General features: G+C 47.1%; 1 protein-coding gene across 2 annotated transcripts in view; it reads right to left on the reverse strand.

Annotated features, from left to right (window-relative positions):
* Positions 1-8,277: 8,277 nt before the first annotated feature.
* SHPRH (SNF2 histone linker PHD RING helicase) overlaps positions 8,278-21,920 on the reverse strand; it is a 73,987-nt gene continuing 60,344 nt past the window's right edge. For both annotated transcript variants that reach the window (XM_064158264.1, XM_064158265.1), the window contains exons 26-30: positions 17,287-17,379; positions 15,503-15,589; positions 14,064-14,242; positions 11,954-12,034; positions 8,278-9,037 (exon numbers count right to left, since the gene is read on the reverse strand). In XM_064158264.1, coding sequence (XP_064014334.1) covers positions 8,941-9,037; positions 11,954-12,034; positions 14,064-14,242; positions 15,503-15,589; positions 17,287-17,379 — 537 coding nt within the window. In that variant the 3' untranslated portion in view covers positions 8,278-8,940. The remainder of the gene's footprint in view (positions 9,038-11,953; positions 12,035-14,063; positions 14,243-15,502; positions 15,590-17,286; positions 17,380-21,920) is intronic.

Here is a 21,920-nt window from a genome sequence, read left to right on the forward strand (position 1 = left end):
TGTGTGCAGTTCTGGGCTCCTCAATTCAAGAGAGATGTTGAGACATTGGAACGTGTCCAGTTCTGGGTGATGAAGCTGGTGAGGGGCCTGGACATCTGGTTTTGAGTCCATTTCCAAAATGTCATGCTGCTTTATTCTCTGATGTCTTCCCTTGTTTAACACCAGCATGGTGGTATTTCATAGAATCAGTCAGGGTTGGAGAGGAGCACAAGGATCAGTCAGTTCCAACCCCCCTGCCATGGGCAGGGACACTCTACCCTAGAGCAGGCTGCCCACAGCCTCAGCCAGCCTGACCTTAAACACCTCCAGCCATGGGGCCTCAGCCACCTCCCTGGGCAACCCAGTCCAGCCTCTCACCACTCTCATGATGAACAATTTCCTCCTCACATCCACTCTGAATCTCCCCACCTGCAGCTTTGCTCCATTCCCCCTAGTTCTGTCACTCCCTGACAGCCTAAAAAGTCCATTCCCAGCTTTTTTGTAGGCCCCCTTCAGATCCTGAAAGGCCACAAGAAGGTCACCTGGGAGCCTCCTCTTCTCCAGCCTGCACAGCCCCAACTCTTTCAGTCTGTGCTCACAGCAGAGCTGCTCCAGCCCTCTGAGCATCCCTGTGGTCCTTCTCTGGACACACTCCGGCATCTCCACATCCTTCTTGTAATGAGAGCTCCAGAATTGGACTTTGGATGCATCATTAAAGAAGCAAACTGGTTCATAGAACCCTGTTGTCATGAGATAGCTGCCATAAATATCCTCCTGCAACCCATCAAGTAGATACTGTATTTTGTATCATAACATCTCATAAGCACTGAGAATATGATACAGTATTTTCTGATCTACAGAATGTTTCCTCTCTGGGCTTTGAATAATAAATCTTCTTGCTGTTATAATGCTATAGGATTCCACAGCATGACAGAATCTCTTCTGGATGGACTATTACAGTGTTTCCATTAGAAAACTCTTCTTTCAGGAGTTCATAATTCATTAGATGAATGCTTGTAAATGTCACCTAGTTTTAACTCCTCTAGGAACAAGTAACATCGCTTGCTCTCTGGCACCTCATTACACTGATCAGAAAGAGACAAAATCTTTGCTATTCATTTTCCTTCAGAACTAGAAGTGTGTAATTTAAACTGACTGGATGATCTTGGAGGTCTCTTCCACGCTGGTTGATTCTCTGATTCTACTATGCTGTGATCACTACAGCTCTTTTTATCTATGCACAGCACTGAATAGGCTGCTCTAGAAAGCACACAAAGTATCAGTTCAAGAACTGAAGGAAAAACACAAACGAATTTTGGTGGGACTTTTGCCTCTTTAATCATGGTTACATAGTTTGGTATCTAGCTGTAAGTGTAAGGCTAAAATAAGAAGCTTTGTTGATTGCTCCTTGGTTTAATTTCTGCTGAGTCATTGCACAGGCTTGCAGTAAGAATCATTCCTGTAAATGGGGATACTGAAGCCCTGTGGCTGAACACTTAGCTTAGAGCTAAGCACCAGCTAAAATGATGGCAGCTGGGATTCAGAAACTCCCATGCTAAGGAGTCTTTGTCCTCACATCACATGCAGAACTTAGGGGCTTGCAGAGAGCTGCAGTGTTGTAACAAATCTGAATTTTGCAGTGTAGAAAAGTGTATCTGTAAGAGACACCAACTCCTGTGAACATGTGGATCCTAACCTTGGCTTCTGCTCCTTCTCCTTTCACCAATACAGACAGGGTTTCATCTTTGGCAATTTGAGGGCAACTATGTAAAATAAGATACAATGCAGTTAGATCCAAAGATCACAAAACGTAGGCTGTGGAACTGATTGTATCAGACACTGAATAGATTGAACTAAGCAGCAGGATCCAGTAGCTAGATTCAATATTCATGCATCCTACAAATTAATTGAAACTGGAACTAAAGGACAGGCTGGATGGGTGGGCAGAGGCCAATAGGATGAGATTTAACAAGGCCAAGTGCAGGGTTCTACACTTTGGCCACAGCAACCCCAAGCAGCACCACAGGTTGGGGACATAGTGGGTGAGAGCAGCCAGGCAGAGAGGGAGCTGGGGGTACTGGTAGAGAGTAGCTGAAGATGAGGCAGCAGTGTGCCCGGGTGGCCAGGAGAGCCAATGGCATCCTGGCCTGTATCAGGAGCAGTGTGGCCAGCAGGAAAGGGAGGTTATTCTGCCCCTGTCCTCAGCACTGGTCAGGTCACTCCTTGAGTGCTGTTGTCCAGTTCTGGGCTCCTCAATTCAAGAGAGATGTGTCCAGAAGAGGGCGACAAAGCTGGTGAGGGGCCTGGAACACCCTGTGAGGAGAGGCTGAGGGAGCTGGGGGTGTGCAGCCTGCAGTAGAGGAGGCTCAGGGCAGACCTCATTGCTGTCTACAACTACCTGAAGGGAGGCTGTAGCCAGGTGGGGTTGGTCTCTTCTGCCAGGCGAGCAGCAACAGAAGAAGGGGACACAGTCTCAAGTTGCACTGGGGATGGTCTAGGCTGGATGTTAGGAGAAAGCTGTTGCCAGAGTGAGTGGCATTGGAATGGGCTGTGAAAGGGAAACCTGGTTTACTCTATGATCATCCAGTCCAGCCTATCACCCAGCCCTATCCAGTTAACTAGACCATAGCACTAAGTCATTCCTTGAAGTGGAAGACATGATGGTAATGTTATTGAAAGCTTTAACAATAGTATTGCAAGACAGGCCACCCTAAAATTACTGGCATGCCTGTTTCTGGACTTACTCCAGAAAGTATCTGAATGCTTCCACCAAAAATTCCATGAAGGGTGTCATGTCTCCAGCTGCAAGCTCTAAGGGGAGTGGAATACCTTGTGAAGAATCCTAATGAGGCAGGGGTCAGCTTTGGTAACTTCCCCGAATAGCTCATTAGTCAGTAACCTCCTTCTCCACAGCGGTCCAAGTGAGAACCTATTGTTATGTAAAATGCTGTGTAACCCAGAGCTCTCAGCTAAGCTGACAAACCAGCAGAGATGGTGATTTGAAGAGACAAGGGTGACAAGCAGGTAGGAGTTAGCAATTCAGCAACATTTGAACCTGGATCAAGAGCAGCTGATAGTTCATCAGACAGCAGCCTGTGTCCCTGTCTCTGACACCTGCAGCACTGGCTACTGCTCATCCCTGGCTTCTCATTCCATCCATTAGCAGCAGATGAACACATCAGCTTGGTGTTTCCACTGATATTATCACCAGTGAAAAGGTAATCTATTTAAATTATTATAACTTTTCATGTTAATAATTCACAGAGATGAACTGCAAGCTCCTTGCAGAAGTATGTGTTTTGTGCAAGCTACACAGAGCTATCACAATGCAAAGCTACATTTACTTAACATGCATAATGTTTTCTTTCCTACCTGCAAACACCTCATCCAGCCTGGCCTTAAACACCTCCAGGGATGGGGCCTCGGCCACCTCCCTGGGCACAGCCAGAAATTAAAACTCAAGTCCTACTCAAGTGAACTGAAAGCATTAACTCCAGCAAGAGCTCAGTGCTGTGCTGAATCAGGATCTGTGGTGTGAATGGCTACACTGAACTCACAGAAACATGAAAGCTGGTACAGCCCTGCCCACACTTGGATCAAATGTGATGCAGCCACTGTGTCCTGGGTAACTGCTCTGTAAGGTGCTTGCATTTGTTGCTCTACAACTACCTGAAGGGAGGCTGTAGCCAGGTGGGGTTCTCTTCTGCCAGTCACCCAGCAACAGAAGAAGGGGACACAGTCTCAAGTTGTGCCAGGGGAGGTCTGGGCTGGATGTTAGGAGGAAGTTGTTGGCAGAGAGAGTGATTGGCATTGGAACGGGCTGCCCAGGGAGGTGGTGGAGTCACTGTCCCTGGATGTGTTGAAGCAAAGCCTGGATGAGGCACTTAGTGCCATGGTCTAGATGACTGGACAGGGCTGGGTGCTAGGTTGGACTGGATGAGCTTGGAGGTCTCTTCCAGCCTGGTTGATTCTATGAACTCCCAGGGATGGTGACTTCACTATCTTCCTGAGCAGTCCATTCCAGGTCCCTTTTAGGTACTGGAAGGCTGCTATAAGGTCTCCCTGGAGTTTTCTCTTCTTCAGGATAAACAAATCCAGCCCTCAGCCTGTTCTCATAGGGGAAATGCTGCAGCTCTCTCATCATCTTTGTGATCATTCTCTGGACCAGCTTGAGCTGATCCATGTCTTTCTTACACTGGAGTCCTCAGAGCTGAATCAGCTAGCCAGTATTTGTGCTTGGGATCGCCCTGACCCAGCTGCATGACTTTGCCCTTAGCCTTAGGTGCTCTCAGGCATTCATTCCCTTCAGCATATCTACCACACCACACAGCTTGACGTTGTCAGCAGACTTGCTGAGGGTGCACAATGACTAAAGCAGGTTCTAGCTTCAGTTCTGGCCTCTCTGCAGGCCATGCAGCCCTACAAATTTTCAGTACATTTACTGGCATACTCTACATCAAAGTCTTGCAGTCAGAAAGCTCTTGAGCTAATGCCTTAATTCACTGCAGGGATTGTGACAAACACCTACAAGCAGCTGGTCAGAGATGTGCCCCTGGGGAGGGATTGCCAAGCCCCACAGCCAAAAGCCTCCCTCACATCCTCAGCGTGGCTTCTGCTGAAATGCACACAAGCACTGCCTGCTTCTGGGTCATAAGCACTAGCTGGCCTGGGTAGGGCATTTCAGCCAGAGAGACTGACTCACAGGCTCATGGCACCATGCACTTCTCATTTTTGAGGTAATATAGTGTCCTGTGGTTGTGAGTGGGGGATTTCTGGGTCACATGCTGGACAAATGGCCACCAAATGTGCAGGAAGTGTCTGTACAGCCCATGCATGGTGCAGCAGGGGCACCTGGCTCTGTCAATCCCACCCTGCATCTACCATGTTGAGAGAATGTGTGCTTGTGTGGACCAAGAGCTTTGTGCATAGTCATAGAATCAACCAGGTCGGAAGGTTATCTCCTAGCATCCAGCCTAGACCTCTCCCGGCACAACTTGAGACTGTGTCCCCTTGCTCTGGTGCAGCTTGCCTGGGAGAAGAGCCCAACCCCACCTGGCTACAGCCTCCCTTCAGGTAGTTGTAGACAGCAATGAGCTCTGCCCTGAGCCTCCTCTTCTGCAGGCTGCACACCCCCAGCTCCCTCAACCTCTCCTCACAGGGCTGTGCTCCAGGCCCCTCACCAGCTTTGTTGCCCTTCTCTGGATACATTCTTAGTTCTCAACATCTCTCTTGAATTGAGTAGGCCAGAACTGGACACAGCACTCACGGTGTGGCCTGATCAGTGCTGAGCACAGGGGCAGAATAACCTCCCTTGTCCTACTGGCCACACTATTCCTGATACAGGCCAGGATGCCATTGGCTCTCCTGGCACACTGCTGGCTCTTGTTCAGCTACTCTTTACCAGTACCCCCAGGTCCCTCTCTGCCTGGCTGCTCTCAGCCACTCTATCCCCAGCTTGTAGTGCTGCTTGGGGTTGCTGTGGCCAAAGTGTAGAACCCTGCACTTGGCCTTGTTAAATCTCATCCTATTGGCCTCTGCCCACCCATGCAGCCTGGCCAGGTCCCTCTGCAGGGCTCTCTTACCCTCCAACAGATCCACACCTGCTCTTAGTTTGGTGTCATCTGCAAACTTACTGATGCTGGACTCAATCCCCTTGTTCAGATCATCAATAAAGATACTGAGCAGGACTGGGCCCAGCACTGATCCTTGAGGCACACCAGTAGTGACAGCTGCCAACTGGATGTGGCACCATTCACCACCGCCAAACTAATGATTTATATTAAAGAATGGATCTAACTGAGGAGCAGAAATGCAACCACATACTGTATTTAACTCAGAAACTGTCTCCAGAATTCAGATGCTGGTAGAAAGCAAGAGTAACTAAAAGACAGCTCTTGTTTTCTAAATATTCATCCTCTTCCTCTCCCATTTTCACGGTAGCTCACTTACTGTTGACTTGGAACAGAGGCTGAGCATTTAATTACAAAATGATGCATGCCCTGGCTCGGGGTAGACTGAGGCTGGAACTTCCAAGGGAAGTGAGAGGGCTGCTAGGCACACACTGGTCTACTGACACTTCAGGGGACTAATGCAATTAGAAACTACAAGACAGATTTGATTCTCAAGCTGGTTCTTTTATACAGGAATCCAGGGAAGTTAATCTTCCCAAATGTAGGTTTTCCTGCAGAAGAGAATACTGGGAGCAGATGCTGCCCTGAAGTGCTCGGGTATTTTTCTTGGGAGAAACTCTACGCTGCTATGAAATGGTTAACAGTGCTCTGATTTGTCTCATTTCTGTAAGCATTTCAGTGTTCACAGCAACACCTCAATATTAAGTATTGCTGTACCAAATCCAGATGTCTCAACTTAGGAATAGCTTTATGGAGTCAATAGGAATTCTTCTGTGGACAAGGCAAGCTGCAGCTTGCTCTAGATGGATGTAACCAGAGCCAAAGCTTACTCTCAGTTGCACTGGCAAGAGCACACACAACTCTGTAAAGCTCCAGAGTCCAGCAGTGGACTGACTGACAGCAAAACATGTCCCCAGATACTGATACCCACCCAAAGACACCAACTTCTTTAAACATCTTGTTGAAAATACATGTTGGCACACCTTCACTTTTGACTTTTCCCTCATGCTGTGACTTCTATTTAGCTTTTAGCTCTGCCACAAGGCCACATTTTCCCTTTTCCCTCACTGCATGATCAACTAACAACTTTTGTTCTATTAACACAACATCTTCCTTAATCAGGATACCATGGATAACTACACAAAGGGAAATCATATGTACCAATAAATTCTGTGTGTGTATGTTAGGAGGAAGAAGTTGCCATCCATAGTATGACCCATGCACTCCCACTTTTCTCACTGTTGTCCTACTCCATAAATGCCTGTTCTCTGCCTGCCTTGAATGAGGATTACAGCTCCCAGTCATCACCAGCAATGCACTCCCATGGCCTCAAACCAACAGCTCCTTACTGTGGGCTGTGAAACTGGCATCTGCAGCCAGGAGGGGTCCACTGACCAGGTTCCTTCTTAGTCTTCAATCATATGCATACGAATAATGCATCTCCATTTGTCTGAAGTCTGGCCAGCAAGGCTCCAACAGCCAGAAGGCTCTTCTGACTCCTTTGCATTAAAACCTTTCCATAGGAAATAAGCATTTTCAGGGTGATTCTACTGAAACCCTGAATTTTGCTTCTTACCGTAGAATCAACCAGGTTGGAAGAGACCTCCAAGATCATCCAGTCCAACCTAGCACCCAGCCCTAGCCAATCAACCAGACCATGGCACTAAGTGCCTCATCCAGGCTTTTCTGAACCTCTCCAAGGACAGCGACTCCATCACCTCCCTGGGCAGCCCATTCCAATGCCAATCACTCTCTCTGCTAACAACTTCCTCCTAATTCCAGGACCCCAATAATTTGACTGTCTACCTAAATTTAATCTGTTTTGAATCTTTAAGGGGGGAACCTAGAAAAAAAACAAACTGGAAAAATGTATACAAGCACCAAATTATTATAGAATCACAGAATCAGTCAGGGTTGGAAGGGACCACAAGGATCAGCCAGTTCCAACTCCCCTACCATGGGCAGGAACACCCTACCCTACATCAGGCTGCCCACAGCCTCATCCAGCCTGGCCTTAAACACCTCCAGCCATGGGGCCTCAACCACCTCCCTGTGCAACCCAGTCCAGGCTCTCACCACTCTCATGCTCAAAAACTTCCTCCTTATGTCCAGGCTAAATCTCCCCTCACCTCCAGCTTTGCTCCATTCCCTCCAGCCCTGTCACTCCCTTGTAGCCTAAAAAGTCCCTTCCCAGCGTTTTTGCAGGCCCCCTTCAGGTACTGGAAGGCCACAAGGAGGTCACCTGGGAGCCTCCTGTTTTCTAGACTGAACAGCCCCAATTCTTTCAGTCTGTCCTCACAGCAGAGCTGCTGCTGCCTTCTGAGCATCCTCGTGGCCCTTCTCTGCACACACTCCAGCATCTCTCCCTCTTGTAATGGGGGCTCCAGAACTGGCTGCAGTACTCCATGTGGGGTCTCACCAGAGCGGAGTAAAGGGAGAAAATCACCTTCCTCGACCTGCTGGCCACACTTCTGCTGCTGCAGCCCAGGCTCTGGTTGGCTTTCTGGGCTGTAAATAAATATACAGCAATCAGCAACTTAACCAATTAATTAAAACCCCCCCAAACCTCTGTAACAAATGAGTTACTAAATTAATTATGGCTTCAAAAGCAAGTGAAAATGTATACAGTAAGTTCAAGCATGTAACTGATTACCAGACCAACACCATGTACAAAAAGCATAATTTAATTATCATTGCTTTGCAGTGAGTAAGCATTAACAATATTTTTGTCACAACTCTTTATGTGTACAGTGTATCTAAAAGCCTAATACAAATATCCAACTAGTAAAGATTAGACATTTAAAATGCTATCATGATATAAGATGTTCAGTAACTCTGCATTAAGTGCTAACAAGCCCTTTCTAGAAGAATATTAATTTAGAGTCCTTTCTAACAATTCTTTGTACAGTAAAAAAAAATTATATTAGTAGTTAGTGTTTCTTTTATTTTCTGCTTCCCTTTCCCACCCAGCCACCCACATAATTTTGCTCTGGGACTGAGCTACTACCCGATCAAATCTGATGGTGAAAATCCTCTGAGCCAAGGGTCCAAGAGCTCAGCTTTAGCACATAGCTCAAATGCTCTTTGGGAATGAAATCCATCGGTTTGTAGGTTGTGCAAAGTGCAAGTTTCCTCCAGTGCTATCAGAAGTGTGTGCTCTAAAGAACTTACCACAGAATGAAACAGTAACAGTTAAGACTTTTCCATTTCCAATAGCTCTGTTATGGACAAACGTTAGATGATGTTTACAGGAATGACTGATCAAGTGGATTATATACAGGTACTTATTAAGTCAGGTGCTTTCTGATTTCATTAGGCCAAACCAGGGAGTTTACTCAAGCTCTTCAGTTTCTTCTGTAAAAAGGTCAGCCAAATCTGCCACTGTCAGAACTGAGGCTTCTGACTGCTTCATGGAAGAGCTCGTGTGGCTGTGGGAAAGAGGTGGATGCAGACATCAGAGACCAGACAAACTTACTTAACAAGCTGTGTGCACTGAAGACACACCACACTGTTCATTCCAATAAGTGTTCAGCTTGGAAGCTCAGCAGGAAAACAGACTTTCTGTCACAGAACATGCACACACTGATTAGCTATTTGTCTTACACATTCAGAGCAAGATGCAAAGTCCATCCAGTATTACTAACAACTGGCCAATGCCAAACACTGCAGAGACAGCAGAATGAGGGATAATTTGCTTTGCCCTCTTAACATTTAAAGGCTTGAGGTCAGCTTCGAAGCAGAAGGCTTGACATTGCTTCATAGAATCAACCAGGTTGGAAAAGACCTCCAAGATCATCCAGGCCAACCTAGCACCCAGCCCTATCCAGTCAACTAGACCATGGCACTAAGTGCCTCAGCCAGGCTTTTCTTGAGCACCTCCAGGCACAGCGACTCCACCACCTCCCTCGGCAGCCCATTCCAATGCCAATCACTCTCTCTGCCAACAACTTCCTCCTAATATCCAGCCTAGACCTCCCCTGGCACAATTTGAGACTGTGTCCCCTTGCTCTGGTGCTGGTTGCCTGGCAGAAGAGCCCAACCCCACCTGGCTACAGCCTCCCTTCAGGGAGTTGTAGGCAGCAATGAGGTCTGCCCTGAGCCTCCTCTTCTGCAGGCTGCACACCCCCAGCTCCCTCAGCCTCTCCTCATAGGGTTTGTGTTCCAGGCCCTTCACCAGCTTTGTTGCCCTTCTCTGGGCATGTTCCAGCACCTCAACATCTCTCTTGAATTGAGGGGCACAGAATTGGACACAGTACTCAAGGTGTGGCCTGACCAGTGTTGAGTACAGGAGAAGAATAACCTCCCTTGTCCTACTGGCCTCACTGCTCCTGATACAGGCCAGGATGCCATTGGCTCTCCTGCCCACCTGGGCACACTGCTGGCTCATCTTTAGCCTACTATCTATCAGTACCCCCAGGTCCCTTTCCTCCTGGCTGCTTTCCACCCACTCAGTCCCCAGCCAGAACACTTGGCCTTCCTTGGATCACATTCAACCACTATGTTGACCTGAATTGTATAGGTGAAAGCAGTACTGTTTACAGGTATGGAAACTCACTGAATCATTCTTTCAAAGCTGAACCTGAACTATTTTGTAACTACAATCAAACACAGCCATGCAAATTTTTAGTCTTGTCATTTGCAACAGCCAAAACATAAAGGAAGAATAACTCATTTTCTTAAACTTCTTATGGGTTCCTTCTAGATGAGTTATGTGTAAACAATATGGTTAAGAAGGTACAAACCTCTTATACTTTCTGTATAAAAAATGTAAATACTACTTTTGTTCCATTCCCAGTGCATCATTGCTTCGCCATCCAGAGAGACCTGGACAGACTGGAGAGCTGGGCACAGAGGAACCAGGTGAAGCTCAACAAGGGCAAGTGCAGACTCCTGCATTAAGTGCAGACTTCTGCACATGGGGAGGAATAATAAACTGCACCAGGACAGGTTGGGAGGTGATCTGCTGGAGAGCAGTCCTGTGGAGAGGGACCAGGGGGTCCGGGTGGATAACAAGTTAACCATGACACAGCAATGCACCCTTGTGGCCAAGAAGGCCAATGGGATCCTGGGGTGTATTAGGCAGAGTGTGTCCAGCAGATCAAGGGAGGTTCTCCTCCCCCTCTACTCTGCCCTGCTGAGACCTCATCTTGAATACTGCCTTCAGTTTTGGGCTCCCCAGTTTCAGAGGGACAGGGATCTGCTGGAGAGGGTCCAGCAGAGAACTATGAGGATGATGAGGGAACTGGAGAGCATGGCTTATGTGGAGAGGCTGAGAGACTTGGGACTTTTAAGTCTGGAAAAGAGAAGACTTTGAGGGGATTTGATAAATGTTTATAAGTATCTGAGGGCTGCCAGGAGGCGGGGGACAGGCTCTGCTCACTTGCTCCCTGTGACAGGACAAGGAGCAATGGATATAAGTTGCAGCAAAAGAGGTTCCACCACAACACAAGGGGGAACTTCTTTACTATGAGGGTCCCAGAGCACTGGAACAGGCTTCCCAGAGAGGTTGTGGAGTCTCCTCTGAAGAATTTCAAGGCCTGTCTGAACGTGTTCCTCTGTGATCTGTGCTAGGTAGTACTGTCCTGCTCTGGCAGGGCAGTTGGACTTGATGATCTCCTTGGCTCTCCCTTCTTACCCCTAACATCCTGTGAGCCTGTGATTGCTTATGGACTCTAAAAAGAAAAATGCAGTGAAAACTGCTTCCTGTATCTGCACATGAGACTAACTCATGGGCTAAGCACTCTGGACAACTCTTGCACTGACTGCAAAATCAACCAAAACCTTCACTGACTGACCAGGTTTGTAGAATTTAAAAATAATGACAGACAATTAATGCCCTGTGGTAGAATTTCTAACACCTGCTGTTCTTGCAGTGGCAGGCTTAGTGTTACCCATTGCAATGCTTGCATAAAAAGGGAAAATAAAAAGATAAACCCACCTAATTTATTATAATAGTCATAGTATTATAATAGCAATGATAATACAATGCCCATTATAATATTATAATACCACTTATAACATTACAATCTCTATTATAACATTATAATCCCTATTATAACATTATAATAATTTATTAATTGGGTATTTATGAAATGTAATGTACAAAAACATAAGCAAAACATTCTCCAGAGCGTGAGAATAAGCTTCAAATTACTGCCATCAAGCTAAAAGACCTATTTTCTTAAGCATTAACATTTGTTTTATCACTCAAAACAACTTCAAGGAGAACATTTTATGTGTAAGTTATGCATAGCCATCTGCATAGCCAACTGCAGTAGAGCTGAGAAGCACCTTTGCACCTTTTCAATTTCAGAGCAATTAATGATGTTTCATCCCACACATACCTTCTATCTACAGTTTTCAGCATAGTCTGCATTCTCTCTTCTATTGTTGCTTTTATCAGGAACCTGTGAACGATGGTAGATCTGAAAGTGTTTAAAGAAAGAAAACAGGAGCAGAAGTAAGCAGAAATTTCACTGTTACTGGCAAAGTTCAAGACCACATTTCTGTCTCATACTAATTACTGAAGACCGCTGGGAAAAATGCTTTTATCTTCACAAAGAAGACTTACAAGGTTGTTAACAACTTCCACTGATGTTTAAAGGTCTTCACTGCCTCCCAAAACACATGCTTCCCACTTGGCTAAGTTATATACTAAATGGATATAAACTGTATTAATTAAAATCCTAAAGCAGAAGTTGGGATAAATTTTGCTTTCTCTGGCCCTACTAGAAGCAAAGAGTCCTTGAGTGCTTACTCTGATTAAAGAAATTAATTTGGCAGTCTAAGAGGCAGAGCTCACTGTGATGGATAATTAAAGTTCATTGGATTGAGTCCAGCATCAGTAAGTTTGCAGATGACACCAAGCTAGGAGCAGGTGTGGATCTGTTGGAGGGTAGGAGAGCCCTGCAGAGGGACCTGGACAGGCTGCATGGGTGGGCAGAGGCCAATGGGATGAGACTGAACAAGGCTAAGTTCTACACTTTGGCCACAACAACCCCAAGCAGCACTACAGGCTGGGGACAGAGTGGCTGGAGAGCAGCCAGGCAGAGAGGGACTTAGGGGTGCTGGTAGATAGTAGCTGAACAAGAGCCAGCAGTGTGCCCAAGTGGGCAAGAGAGTCAATGGCATCCTGGCCTGGATCAGGAACAGTGTGACCAGTAGGACAAGGGAGGCTATTCTGCCCCTGTACTCAACACTGCTCAGGCCACACCTTGAGTCCTGTGTTCAGTTCTGGGCTCCTCAATTCAAGACAGATGTTGAGATACTGGAAGGTGTCCAGAGAAGGGCAATGAAGCTGGTGAGAGGCCTGGAGCACAGCCCTGTGAGGAGAGACTGAGGGAGCTGGGGGTGTGCAGCCTGCAAAAGAGGAGGCTCAGGGCAGAGCTCATTGCTGTCTACAACTCCCTGAAGGGAGGCTGTAGCCAGGTGGGGTTGGTCTCCTCTGCCAGGCAAGCAGCAACAGAACAAGTCTCAAGTTATGCCAGGGGAGGTCTAGGCTGGATGTTAGGAGGAAGTTCTTCACAGAGAGAGTGATTGGCATTGGAATGGGCTGCCCAGGGAGGTGGTGGAGTCACTGTCCCTGGAGATGTTCAAGAAAAGACTGGATGGGGCATTTAGTGCCATGGTCTGGTTGATTGGCTAGGGCTGGGTGCTAGGTTGGACTGGATGAGCTTGGAGGTCTCTTCCAACCTGGTTGATTCTATGATTTGCAAAGTTCTAAAAATACTGTTCTTGAGCATGGCAAAAATATATTTAAGTCAGTAACCACAGCTAGTAAACAAAACATTGCTAGCTCTAGTAAAGCATAAATGCCAAAACGTCACAGAATCAGTCAGGGTTGGAAGGCACCACAAGGATCATCTAGTTCCAACCCCCCTGCCATGGGCAGGGACACCCTACCCTAGAGCAGGCTGCCCACAGCCTCAGCCAGCCTGGCCTTAAACACCTCCCAGCCATGGGGCCTCAACCACCTCCCTGGGCAACCCAGTCCAGCCTCTCACCACTCTCATGCTCAACAACTTCCTCCTCACCTCCAGTCTGACTCTCCCCACCTCCAGCTTTGCTCCATTCCCCCCAGTCCTGTCACTCCCTGACAGGCTAAAAAGTCCTTCCCCAGATTTTTTGTAGGCCCCCTTCAGATACTAGAAGGCCACAAGAAGGTCACCAGACTCATGAGCCTATATTCTTTCTAAATGCCTAAATACAATTTGCTTCTGCATCTTACCCTTGCAGCAAAAAAGAATTCCATAAAATAAACCTTTTGTATTTTCAGCAACCTTTCAAAACAAAGAAAATTAAACTTTCTGATGCTGATATCACCATCTTTAAAAATCAGCTTCCTATGAACACTCTCACAATTGAGAATTTCAGTAAACTTGGTTGATTCTGATTACAATACAGAGTTTTATTCTGGACCACATCTAAACCACTCAAGACAGTTTGAACTCTTACTTTGTTTGGCCAATACGATGAACTCTGCCAATAGCCTGTAGCTCATGTGCAGGATTCAGAATGGGTTCCACAAGCAGAACATGAGTTGCTTCGATGATGTTCAGTCCATTGGAACCAGTGTGAAGAGGCAGCAGCAAAATGTTAATGTTTGGATCATATTTAAATGCAGAGAGATTTTCCTGAAAGGTAAAAACGGCAGCAGTATGATCAAAGTTCCTCAGTAAAGACATGGGGGGACCCTTCTACAGTGCTTTCTTAATTCAGTGAATCAAGTGTTGGTCGCCTGTAGGCTTTGTGCACAGTGTAAAAACACAGCACCTCAGCTATGCATTCTTCCTGTCCACTCATTTGCTGCTAATCAAGTTTCAAGAATCACCTTGTGGGTTAAAATGAATAATCTAGACATGAAATGTACACAAATGAGGGGATTAGTGGTTCCATGAAGACCCTGCTCTCATACCCAACCTCAGTTAGCATGCATCAGTCTGCATAATTGTGCTAGTTTGAGACTAGCTGGAATATTTTGTTGAGAATTAGATGACAGGCTGTGAAAAGGAAACAGTGGTGATGTCTGCTGCACTCATAGGCTTGCTGAGATGGATAAGAAGAAGAATATAAATAACAAGAAAAAGAATATAAATATAGATAACAAGAAGAAGAATATAAATATAGATTACAGAGTCTCTACCTGGGCTTTGGGCTGAACTTCTCTCTCTCTAATGTAACTTGCTGTCAGTGTGACTCATCTGTCTGCTTCCTAACCCCCCTGGCTGACCCTCAAAACTACATTAAACATAAGGCAAGCTTTGAGGTAAGGTAGAGGAGTGGGAAGAAGGTGGAAGGGTGGTTGGGAGCCCCTCCTGGGGACTCTGGTTTCTGGGAGGGCTGCTGTGTTTCTGTATTACCTTGAACTTGTCTGTTTCTGTCTACAGCTGTATAGATTGTAAATACCTGCTTGGATATTGTGCTAAGCTGTAAATATAAAGCTTCATTCTTTAGTTTCCAAAGCCACTGAGCCTAGCCTGGGTAATTTTCTGAAGTATGGGTGGGGCAGGTAGCACTCAAAACATCACATACATTTTCAAGAGATTATAACTTTTACTACAGGCCCCCAAAGTGGAAATCTTGCAGCATGACTGGTCCAAGACCTGTCAATCCCAGAACAGATACCTGGCAGGTGTCAGGAAGGCAAGAAGGCTCATCCTTAGCAGCCACATCAACACTTCTTTTGCTAAAGTGAATATTCTGTTTACCTCCAAAGGCTTTAGATAGTAGTTTTCTGTGATTGTGATTTCTAGAATTAGAGATCAAAGCTTCTGCCAAACAAATTTGCTGCATTTCCAGTTTCACAAATGAAGCAATGAAAGGATCAAATTAAGTTCTATGAACTGTCATTTTCCCCACTGAAAACAAGGCTAAGAAAAATATCCTTTATCTACCTGAAATTTACTGATTCCGTTGATCTGAGAAAAAATCATGTTGTTGTCATACAAAGCTTTTGAAATGATATCCAACACATCTTGCCACTGTAAGAGGAAAAGCAACAAAAGAGCACACAGTACAATAAAAAAACAACTCAATATTACCAGCATGAGCGACAACTTCCTAAGAAAGAGTAGCTAAAAAGGTCTTCTAAATTGCAAGTACTATTAATTTGGAAGGGGAGAGAGGAAAAAAGACAAGAACAAAGCTTGAGAGAAAAAACACCACCAAAACCCCCCCAAAAACCCCACACCAACCCCCAGAAACACCCATCAAAAAAATCCCAACAAAAACACAACAAGAAAGCAAAAAACACCACAGCCCAACAAACAAGGGGGGAAAAACACCCAGCCCCCAGCAAACAAGGAGGGAAAAACACCCAGCCCCCAGCAAACAAGGGGGGAAAAACACCCAGCCCCCAGCAAACAAGGGGGGAAAAACACCCAGCCCCCAGCAAACAAGGGGGGAAAAACACCCAGCCCCCAGCAAACAAGGAGGGAAGAACACCCAGCCCCCAGCAAACAAGGAGGGAAAAACACCCAGCCCCAGCAAACAAGAGGGGGAAAACACCCAGCCCCCAGCAAACAAGGAGGGAAAAACACCCAGCCCCCAGCAAACAAGGGGGGAAAAACACCCAGCCCCCAGCAAACAAGGGGGGAAAAACACCCAGCCCCCAGCAAACAAGGGGGGGAAAACACCCAGCCCCCAGCAAACAAGAGGGGAAAACCACCCAGCCCCCAGCAAACAAGGAGGGAAAAACACCCAGCCCCCAGCAAACAAGGGGGAAAAACACCCAGCCCCCAGCAAACAAGGGGGGAAAAACACCCAGCCCCCAGCAAACAAGGGGGGAAAAACACCCAGCCCCCAGCAAACAAGGGGGAAAAACACCCAGCCCCCAGCAAACAAGGAAAGAAAAACACCCAGCCCCCAGCAAACAAGGGGGAGAAAAACACCCAGCCCCCAGCAAACAAGGAGGGAAAAACACCCAGCCCCAGCAAACAAGGAAGGAAAAACCCCCAGCCCCAGAAAACAAGGGGAAAAAACACCCAGCCCCCAGCAAACAAGAGGGGAAAAACACCCAGCCCCAGCAAACAAGGAAGGAAAAACCCCCAGCCCCAGCAAACAAGGGGAAAAAACACCCAGCCCCCAGCAAACAAGGAAGGAAAAACACCCAGCCCCAGCAAACAAGGAAGGAAAAACCCCCAGCCCCAGCAAACAAGGGGAAAAAACACCCAGCCCCCAGCAAACAAGAGGGGAAAAACCCCCAGCCCCCAGCAAACGAGGGGGAGAAAAACCCCCAGCCCCCAGCAAACGAGGTGGGGAAAACCCAACCCCAAACAATAAATAAGAAGAAAAGCATTAAAAAATATTTGTGTATCAAGAACCAAATCTTTCACCTGAGAAACACAATGAAAAAGATCCCCAGAATAAAAAAAAACAGTATCCCACACAAGGGCAGTTTTATCATGCACCAAAAACATCTGCACATTCTGGTTTGAACTCTCTAGGCTCCGTAATGCTCCCATATAAATCTGATTTCCCTTTAAAGAACCAAGCTTTTACATCTCTTGACTCCAGTCATTGTTCATGTCCCAGTTACAAGAATCACCCTACAAATTCTCACAGCAGTAAATGGCTGTACAGAGTGAATCATTTTGGTGTTAAGCTAATTCCCAAAAGTATTCTGACTGCTTTAAGCTCACACACAGACAAAGACAAGAGAGAGAATGAGGATTAATACCGTTGAGAAAACTAAGGATTTAGCCCCTGGATCTTTACATTGAATTTTCTTCAGTGTCCGGACCACTGCTTCCACTTTGGTGGAGTGACTTCCCTTTGAAAAGTCAAAGAGGAGAATTAGTAAAGTAGGAGATGAAACTGCTCCTTCCACATTCACTGCTCTACCAACTGATGTTCGATTAAGACTTTGACATACCTACACAAACTGAAGAATCAGCAGGCTAGAGAAAGTGCGAGTTAAGTAGCACTGGACTGCTTTTTTACCTGCCTTTGCATAGGATCAGCAGTTTATTACAGCAAATAGAGCATCATAGGACAGAATCGTAGAATCAGAGTGGGAAGGGACCACAAGGATCATCTAGTTCCATTCCCCCTGCCATGGGCAGGGACAGTCTACCCTAGATGAGGCTGGCCAAAGCCTCATCAAGCCTGGCCTTAAACACTGAATTGAGGAGCCCAGAACTGGACACAGGACTCAAGGTGTTGAGTACAGGGGCAGAATAACCTCCCTTGTCTTACTGGCCACACTGTTCCTGATCCAGGCCAGGATGCCATTGGCTCTCTTGCCCACCTGGGCACACTGCTGGCTCTTGTTCAGCTACTATCTACCAGCACCTCCAGGTCCCTCTCTGCCTGGTTGCTCTCAGCCACTCTGTCTCCAGCCTGTAGTGCTGCTTGGGGTTGTTGTGGCCAAAGTGCAGAACCCTGCACTTGGCCTTGTTCAGTCTCATCCCCTTGGCCTCTGCCCACCCATCCAGCCTGTCAACGTCCCTTTGCAGGGCTCTCTTACCCTCCATGATCTAGCTGACTGGATTGGGCTGGGTGATAGGTTGGACTGGATGATCTTGGAGGCCTCTTCCAATCTGGTTGATTCTATGATCTCCAGGGATGGGGCCTGAACCCATTCCTGGGTCTCACCACTCTCATGCTCAAGAACTTCCTCCTCACTTTCACTCTGGATCTCCCCACCTCCAGCTTTGCTCCAGTCCCCCTAGTGATGTCACTACCTGAGAGCCTAAAAAGTCTACCTGATACCCTAAAATTTCACTCTTTGCTTGTGCTGTGTGGCAGAATGGATAGCCCAACCAACGTAGCTGCACCAAACATACCAGCCAGGCCTCCAGAGCTTTAACTTAGTGGAGCAATCATGAAAGAATCTTCCAAAAACATAATTAACTTTCCTGCACAGTCCTTGAAAACTGGCAGTGAAAAAAACCTACATGAACACTATTTTTGTTGCTCTTGTTTCTTACACCACCAAACATGCTCAGTACTATGAGGATTGTTAAATATATTTTAAATCATAAGAAAAGCCTGGATGAGGCACTTAGTGCCATGGTCTAGTTGATTGGATAGGGCTGGGGGATAGGTTGGACTGGATGATCTTTGAGTTCTCATCCAACCTGGTTGGTTGATTCTTGATTCTACATAGGTAAATATAATTAAGTTTTTGAGGGATTGGGGCACTGCAGTGAAAATATCTTCCTACTCTGCATTCAGAGGTATTGCAGTGCTTAGTGACTTCAATACTGCATTCTACTTCTTGTCCACTTAGATTTCTGTACTTCTCTCATTCTCCTTAAATCATGAAAAGGATTCTGAGAAATATTTAGAATCATAGAATCAACCAGGTTGGAAGAGACCTCCAAGATCATCCAGTCCAACCTAGCACCCAGCCCTAGCCAATCAACCAGACCATGGCACTAAGTGCCCCAGCCAGGCTTTGCTTGAACACTTCCAGGGACAGTGACTCCACCACCTCCCTGGGCAGCCCATTCCAATGCCAATCACTCTCTCTGACAACAACTTCCTCCTAACATCCAGTCCAGATCTCCCCTGCCACAACTTGAGACTGTGTCCCCTTGTTCTGTTGCTGGGTGCCTGGCAGAAGAGAACAACCCCACCTGGCTACAGCCTCCCTTCAGGTAGCTGTAGACAGCAATGAGCTCTGCCCTGAGCCTCCTCTTCTGCAGGCTACACACCCCCAGCTCCCTCAGCCTCTCCTCACAGGGCTGTGCTCCAGGCCCCTCACCAGCTTCGTTGCCCTTCTCTGGACATGTTCTTTCTTTAGTATCTCCCTCTATTTGCTTCAGTATGTATTATGTATTAAAGCAATTGCTTTTAAGAAGCCCTTATTTAATTTCTTACTTGTTCTTACATGCATGGCAATTTCAAGCTGTGCCAGATCCAGCTGGACAAATATTGTTTTATTTCTGTCTGCACCTGTCCTCTGAACATTGAATTAACTATGTTGGCTTGCTACAATGACAGATCAGATTTACTGAAGTTATGCTGCTTACAGAATTGGTGTGCAAGGATGTCAGCAGTCGAAGTACAGTTTGGGAGCCAATGCTGGGCTGCCTGATCATTCACATATTATGCAGCTAAATGAATGCTCCAGAAACACATGATGCAAAAAAACTTGTGCAGACAGCAAACGTAGCTCTAAGTATTTCCCTGGGTCTTCGACAGTGATTCACAATCTGTGTCATAGTCATAGAAATAAATCAGCTTTTTCTCATGTCATCTCTGTTGCACCTGGTAGACATTAACAGTTTCCAAAGTCAGATGGACAACTAAAAATGCGTATGTCAGGAGGTCACAGAATCATAGAATCAACCATGTTAGAAGAGACCTACAAGATCCAACCTAGCACCCAGCCCTATCCAGTCAACCAGACCATGGCACTAAGTACCTCATTCAGGCTTTGCTTGAGCACCTCCAGGGACGGCGACCACCACCTCCCTGGGCAACCCATGCCAATGCCAATCACTCTCTCTGGCAAGAACTTCCTCCTAACATCCATCTTAGACCTCCCCAGAACAACTTGAAACTTCCAAAACAACCTGCTGTTGAAACAGACCTCAGCCACACCACTGCCCTGACTCTGCTACCAGGCTGCTGGCACCATGCACAGACCTGCAGGGCTGACCTCACTTGAGGCTGTACCCTCACACCTACAGCCACACCACCGCCCCGCCTCTGCAACCAGGCTGCTGGCACCATGCACAGACCTGCAGGGCTGACCTCACTTGAGGCTGTACCCTCACACCTACAGCCACACCACTGCCCTGCCTCTGCTACCAGGCTGCTGGCACCATGCACAGACCTGCAGAGCTGACCCCACTTGAGGCTGTACCCTCACACCTACAGCCACACCACTGCCCTGCCTCTGCAACCAGGCTGCTGGCACCATGCACAGACCTGCAGAGCTGACCCCACTTGAGGCTGTACCCTCACACCTACAGCCACACCACTGCCCTGCCTCTGCAACCAGGCTGCTGGCACCATGCACAGACCTGCAGAGCTGACCCCACTTGAGGCTGTACCCTCACACCTACAGCCACACCACCGCCCCGCCTCTGCAACCAGGCTGCTGGCACCATGCACAGACCTGCAGAGCTGACCCCACTTGAGGCTGTACCCTCACACCTACAGCCACACCACTGCCCTGCCTCTGCTACCAGGCTGCTGGCACCATGCACAGACCTGCAGAGCTGACCCCACTTGAGGCTGTACCCTCACACCTACAGCCACACCACTGCCCTGCCTCTGCAACCAGGCTGCTGGCACCATGCACAGACCTGCAGAGCTGACCCCACTTGAGGCTGTACCCTCACACCTACAGCCACACCACTGCCCTGCCTCTGCAACCAGGCTGCTGGCACCATGCACAGACCTGCAGAGCTGACCCCACTTGAGGCTGTACCCTCACACCTACAGCCACACCACTGCCCTGCCTCTGCTACCAGGCTGCTGGCACCATGCACAGACCTGCAGAGCTGACCCCACTTGAGGCTGTACCCTCACACCTACAGCCACACCACTGCCCTGCCTCTGCTACCAGGCTGCTGGCACCATGCACAGACCTGCAGGGCTGACCTCACTTGAGGCTGTACCCTCACACCTACAGCCACCTCCTTCTGTGTTTTATTTATGAAATTTAGTTATCCCATTTATTTTTTAACTGTCATTTATGAACCACAGTTGAAAATATCCTCTTAGGAACAGGTGATACCTCTAAACCCTGAAGCAACACAGTTTTTAACACATCAGCTAGGTCCTAATAGAGGCTCTATTTTTGAAGCAGCTATTTACCCCCCCTGGTGCCTCATGCTGTGAACTACTTCAGATCCACTGAGTCAGGAAGCATCTACTCATAAAATGAGTATTACAACTAATGTGAACATGGTAACATTACCTTCACTGCAGGCTGCCCACCCTACTTCACTCCACAATGCTTAATGACATTTGCACAGATACATCTATCAGTATATTTCATTATTACTTTTAACTGTTCTGTGACTGGTAGGTCCAGCTCTATTATAAGATTTTAATTAAAAATAGAAGCATCACCTAAAAATACTACCAATATTAGCCTTTTACCTTTGCTTTTTAGTCCAGAATCCTCTATTTTTTTCCACAGCTGCAAAATTCTTTGGTTTAACACTGTACTGCAACAGAGGTTAAGGTGTCCCTGCCCATGGAAGAGGGGGTTGGGACTAGATAATCCTTGTGGTCCCTTCCAACCCTGACTGATTCTTTGATTTGTGCAAAGCAAAAAATGCACCAAAAATGTGCCAGTATTGCTGAAAACCTTGTGGAGATGCTGTCTCTTCCTCCACCCCTGCTTTC

Source organism: Pogoniulus pusillus, chromosome 18 (genome assembly GCF_015220805.1).
Source record: "Pogoniulus pusillus isolate bPogPus1 chromosome 18, bPogPus1.pri, whole genome shotgun sequence".
In the NCBI taxonomy this organism is placed as follows: domain Eukaryota; kingdom Metazoa; phylum Chordata; class Aves; order Piciformes; family Lybiidae; genus Pogoniulus; species Pogoniulus pusillus.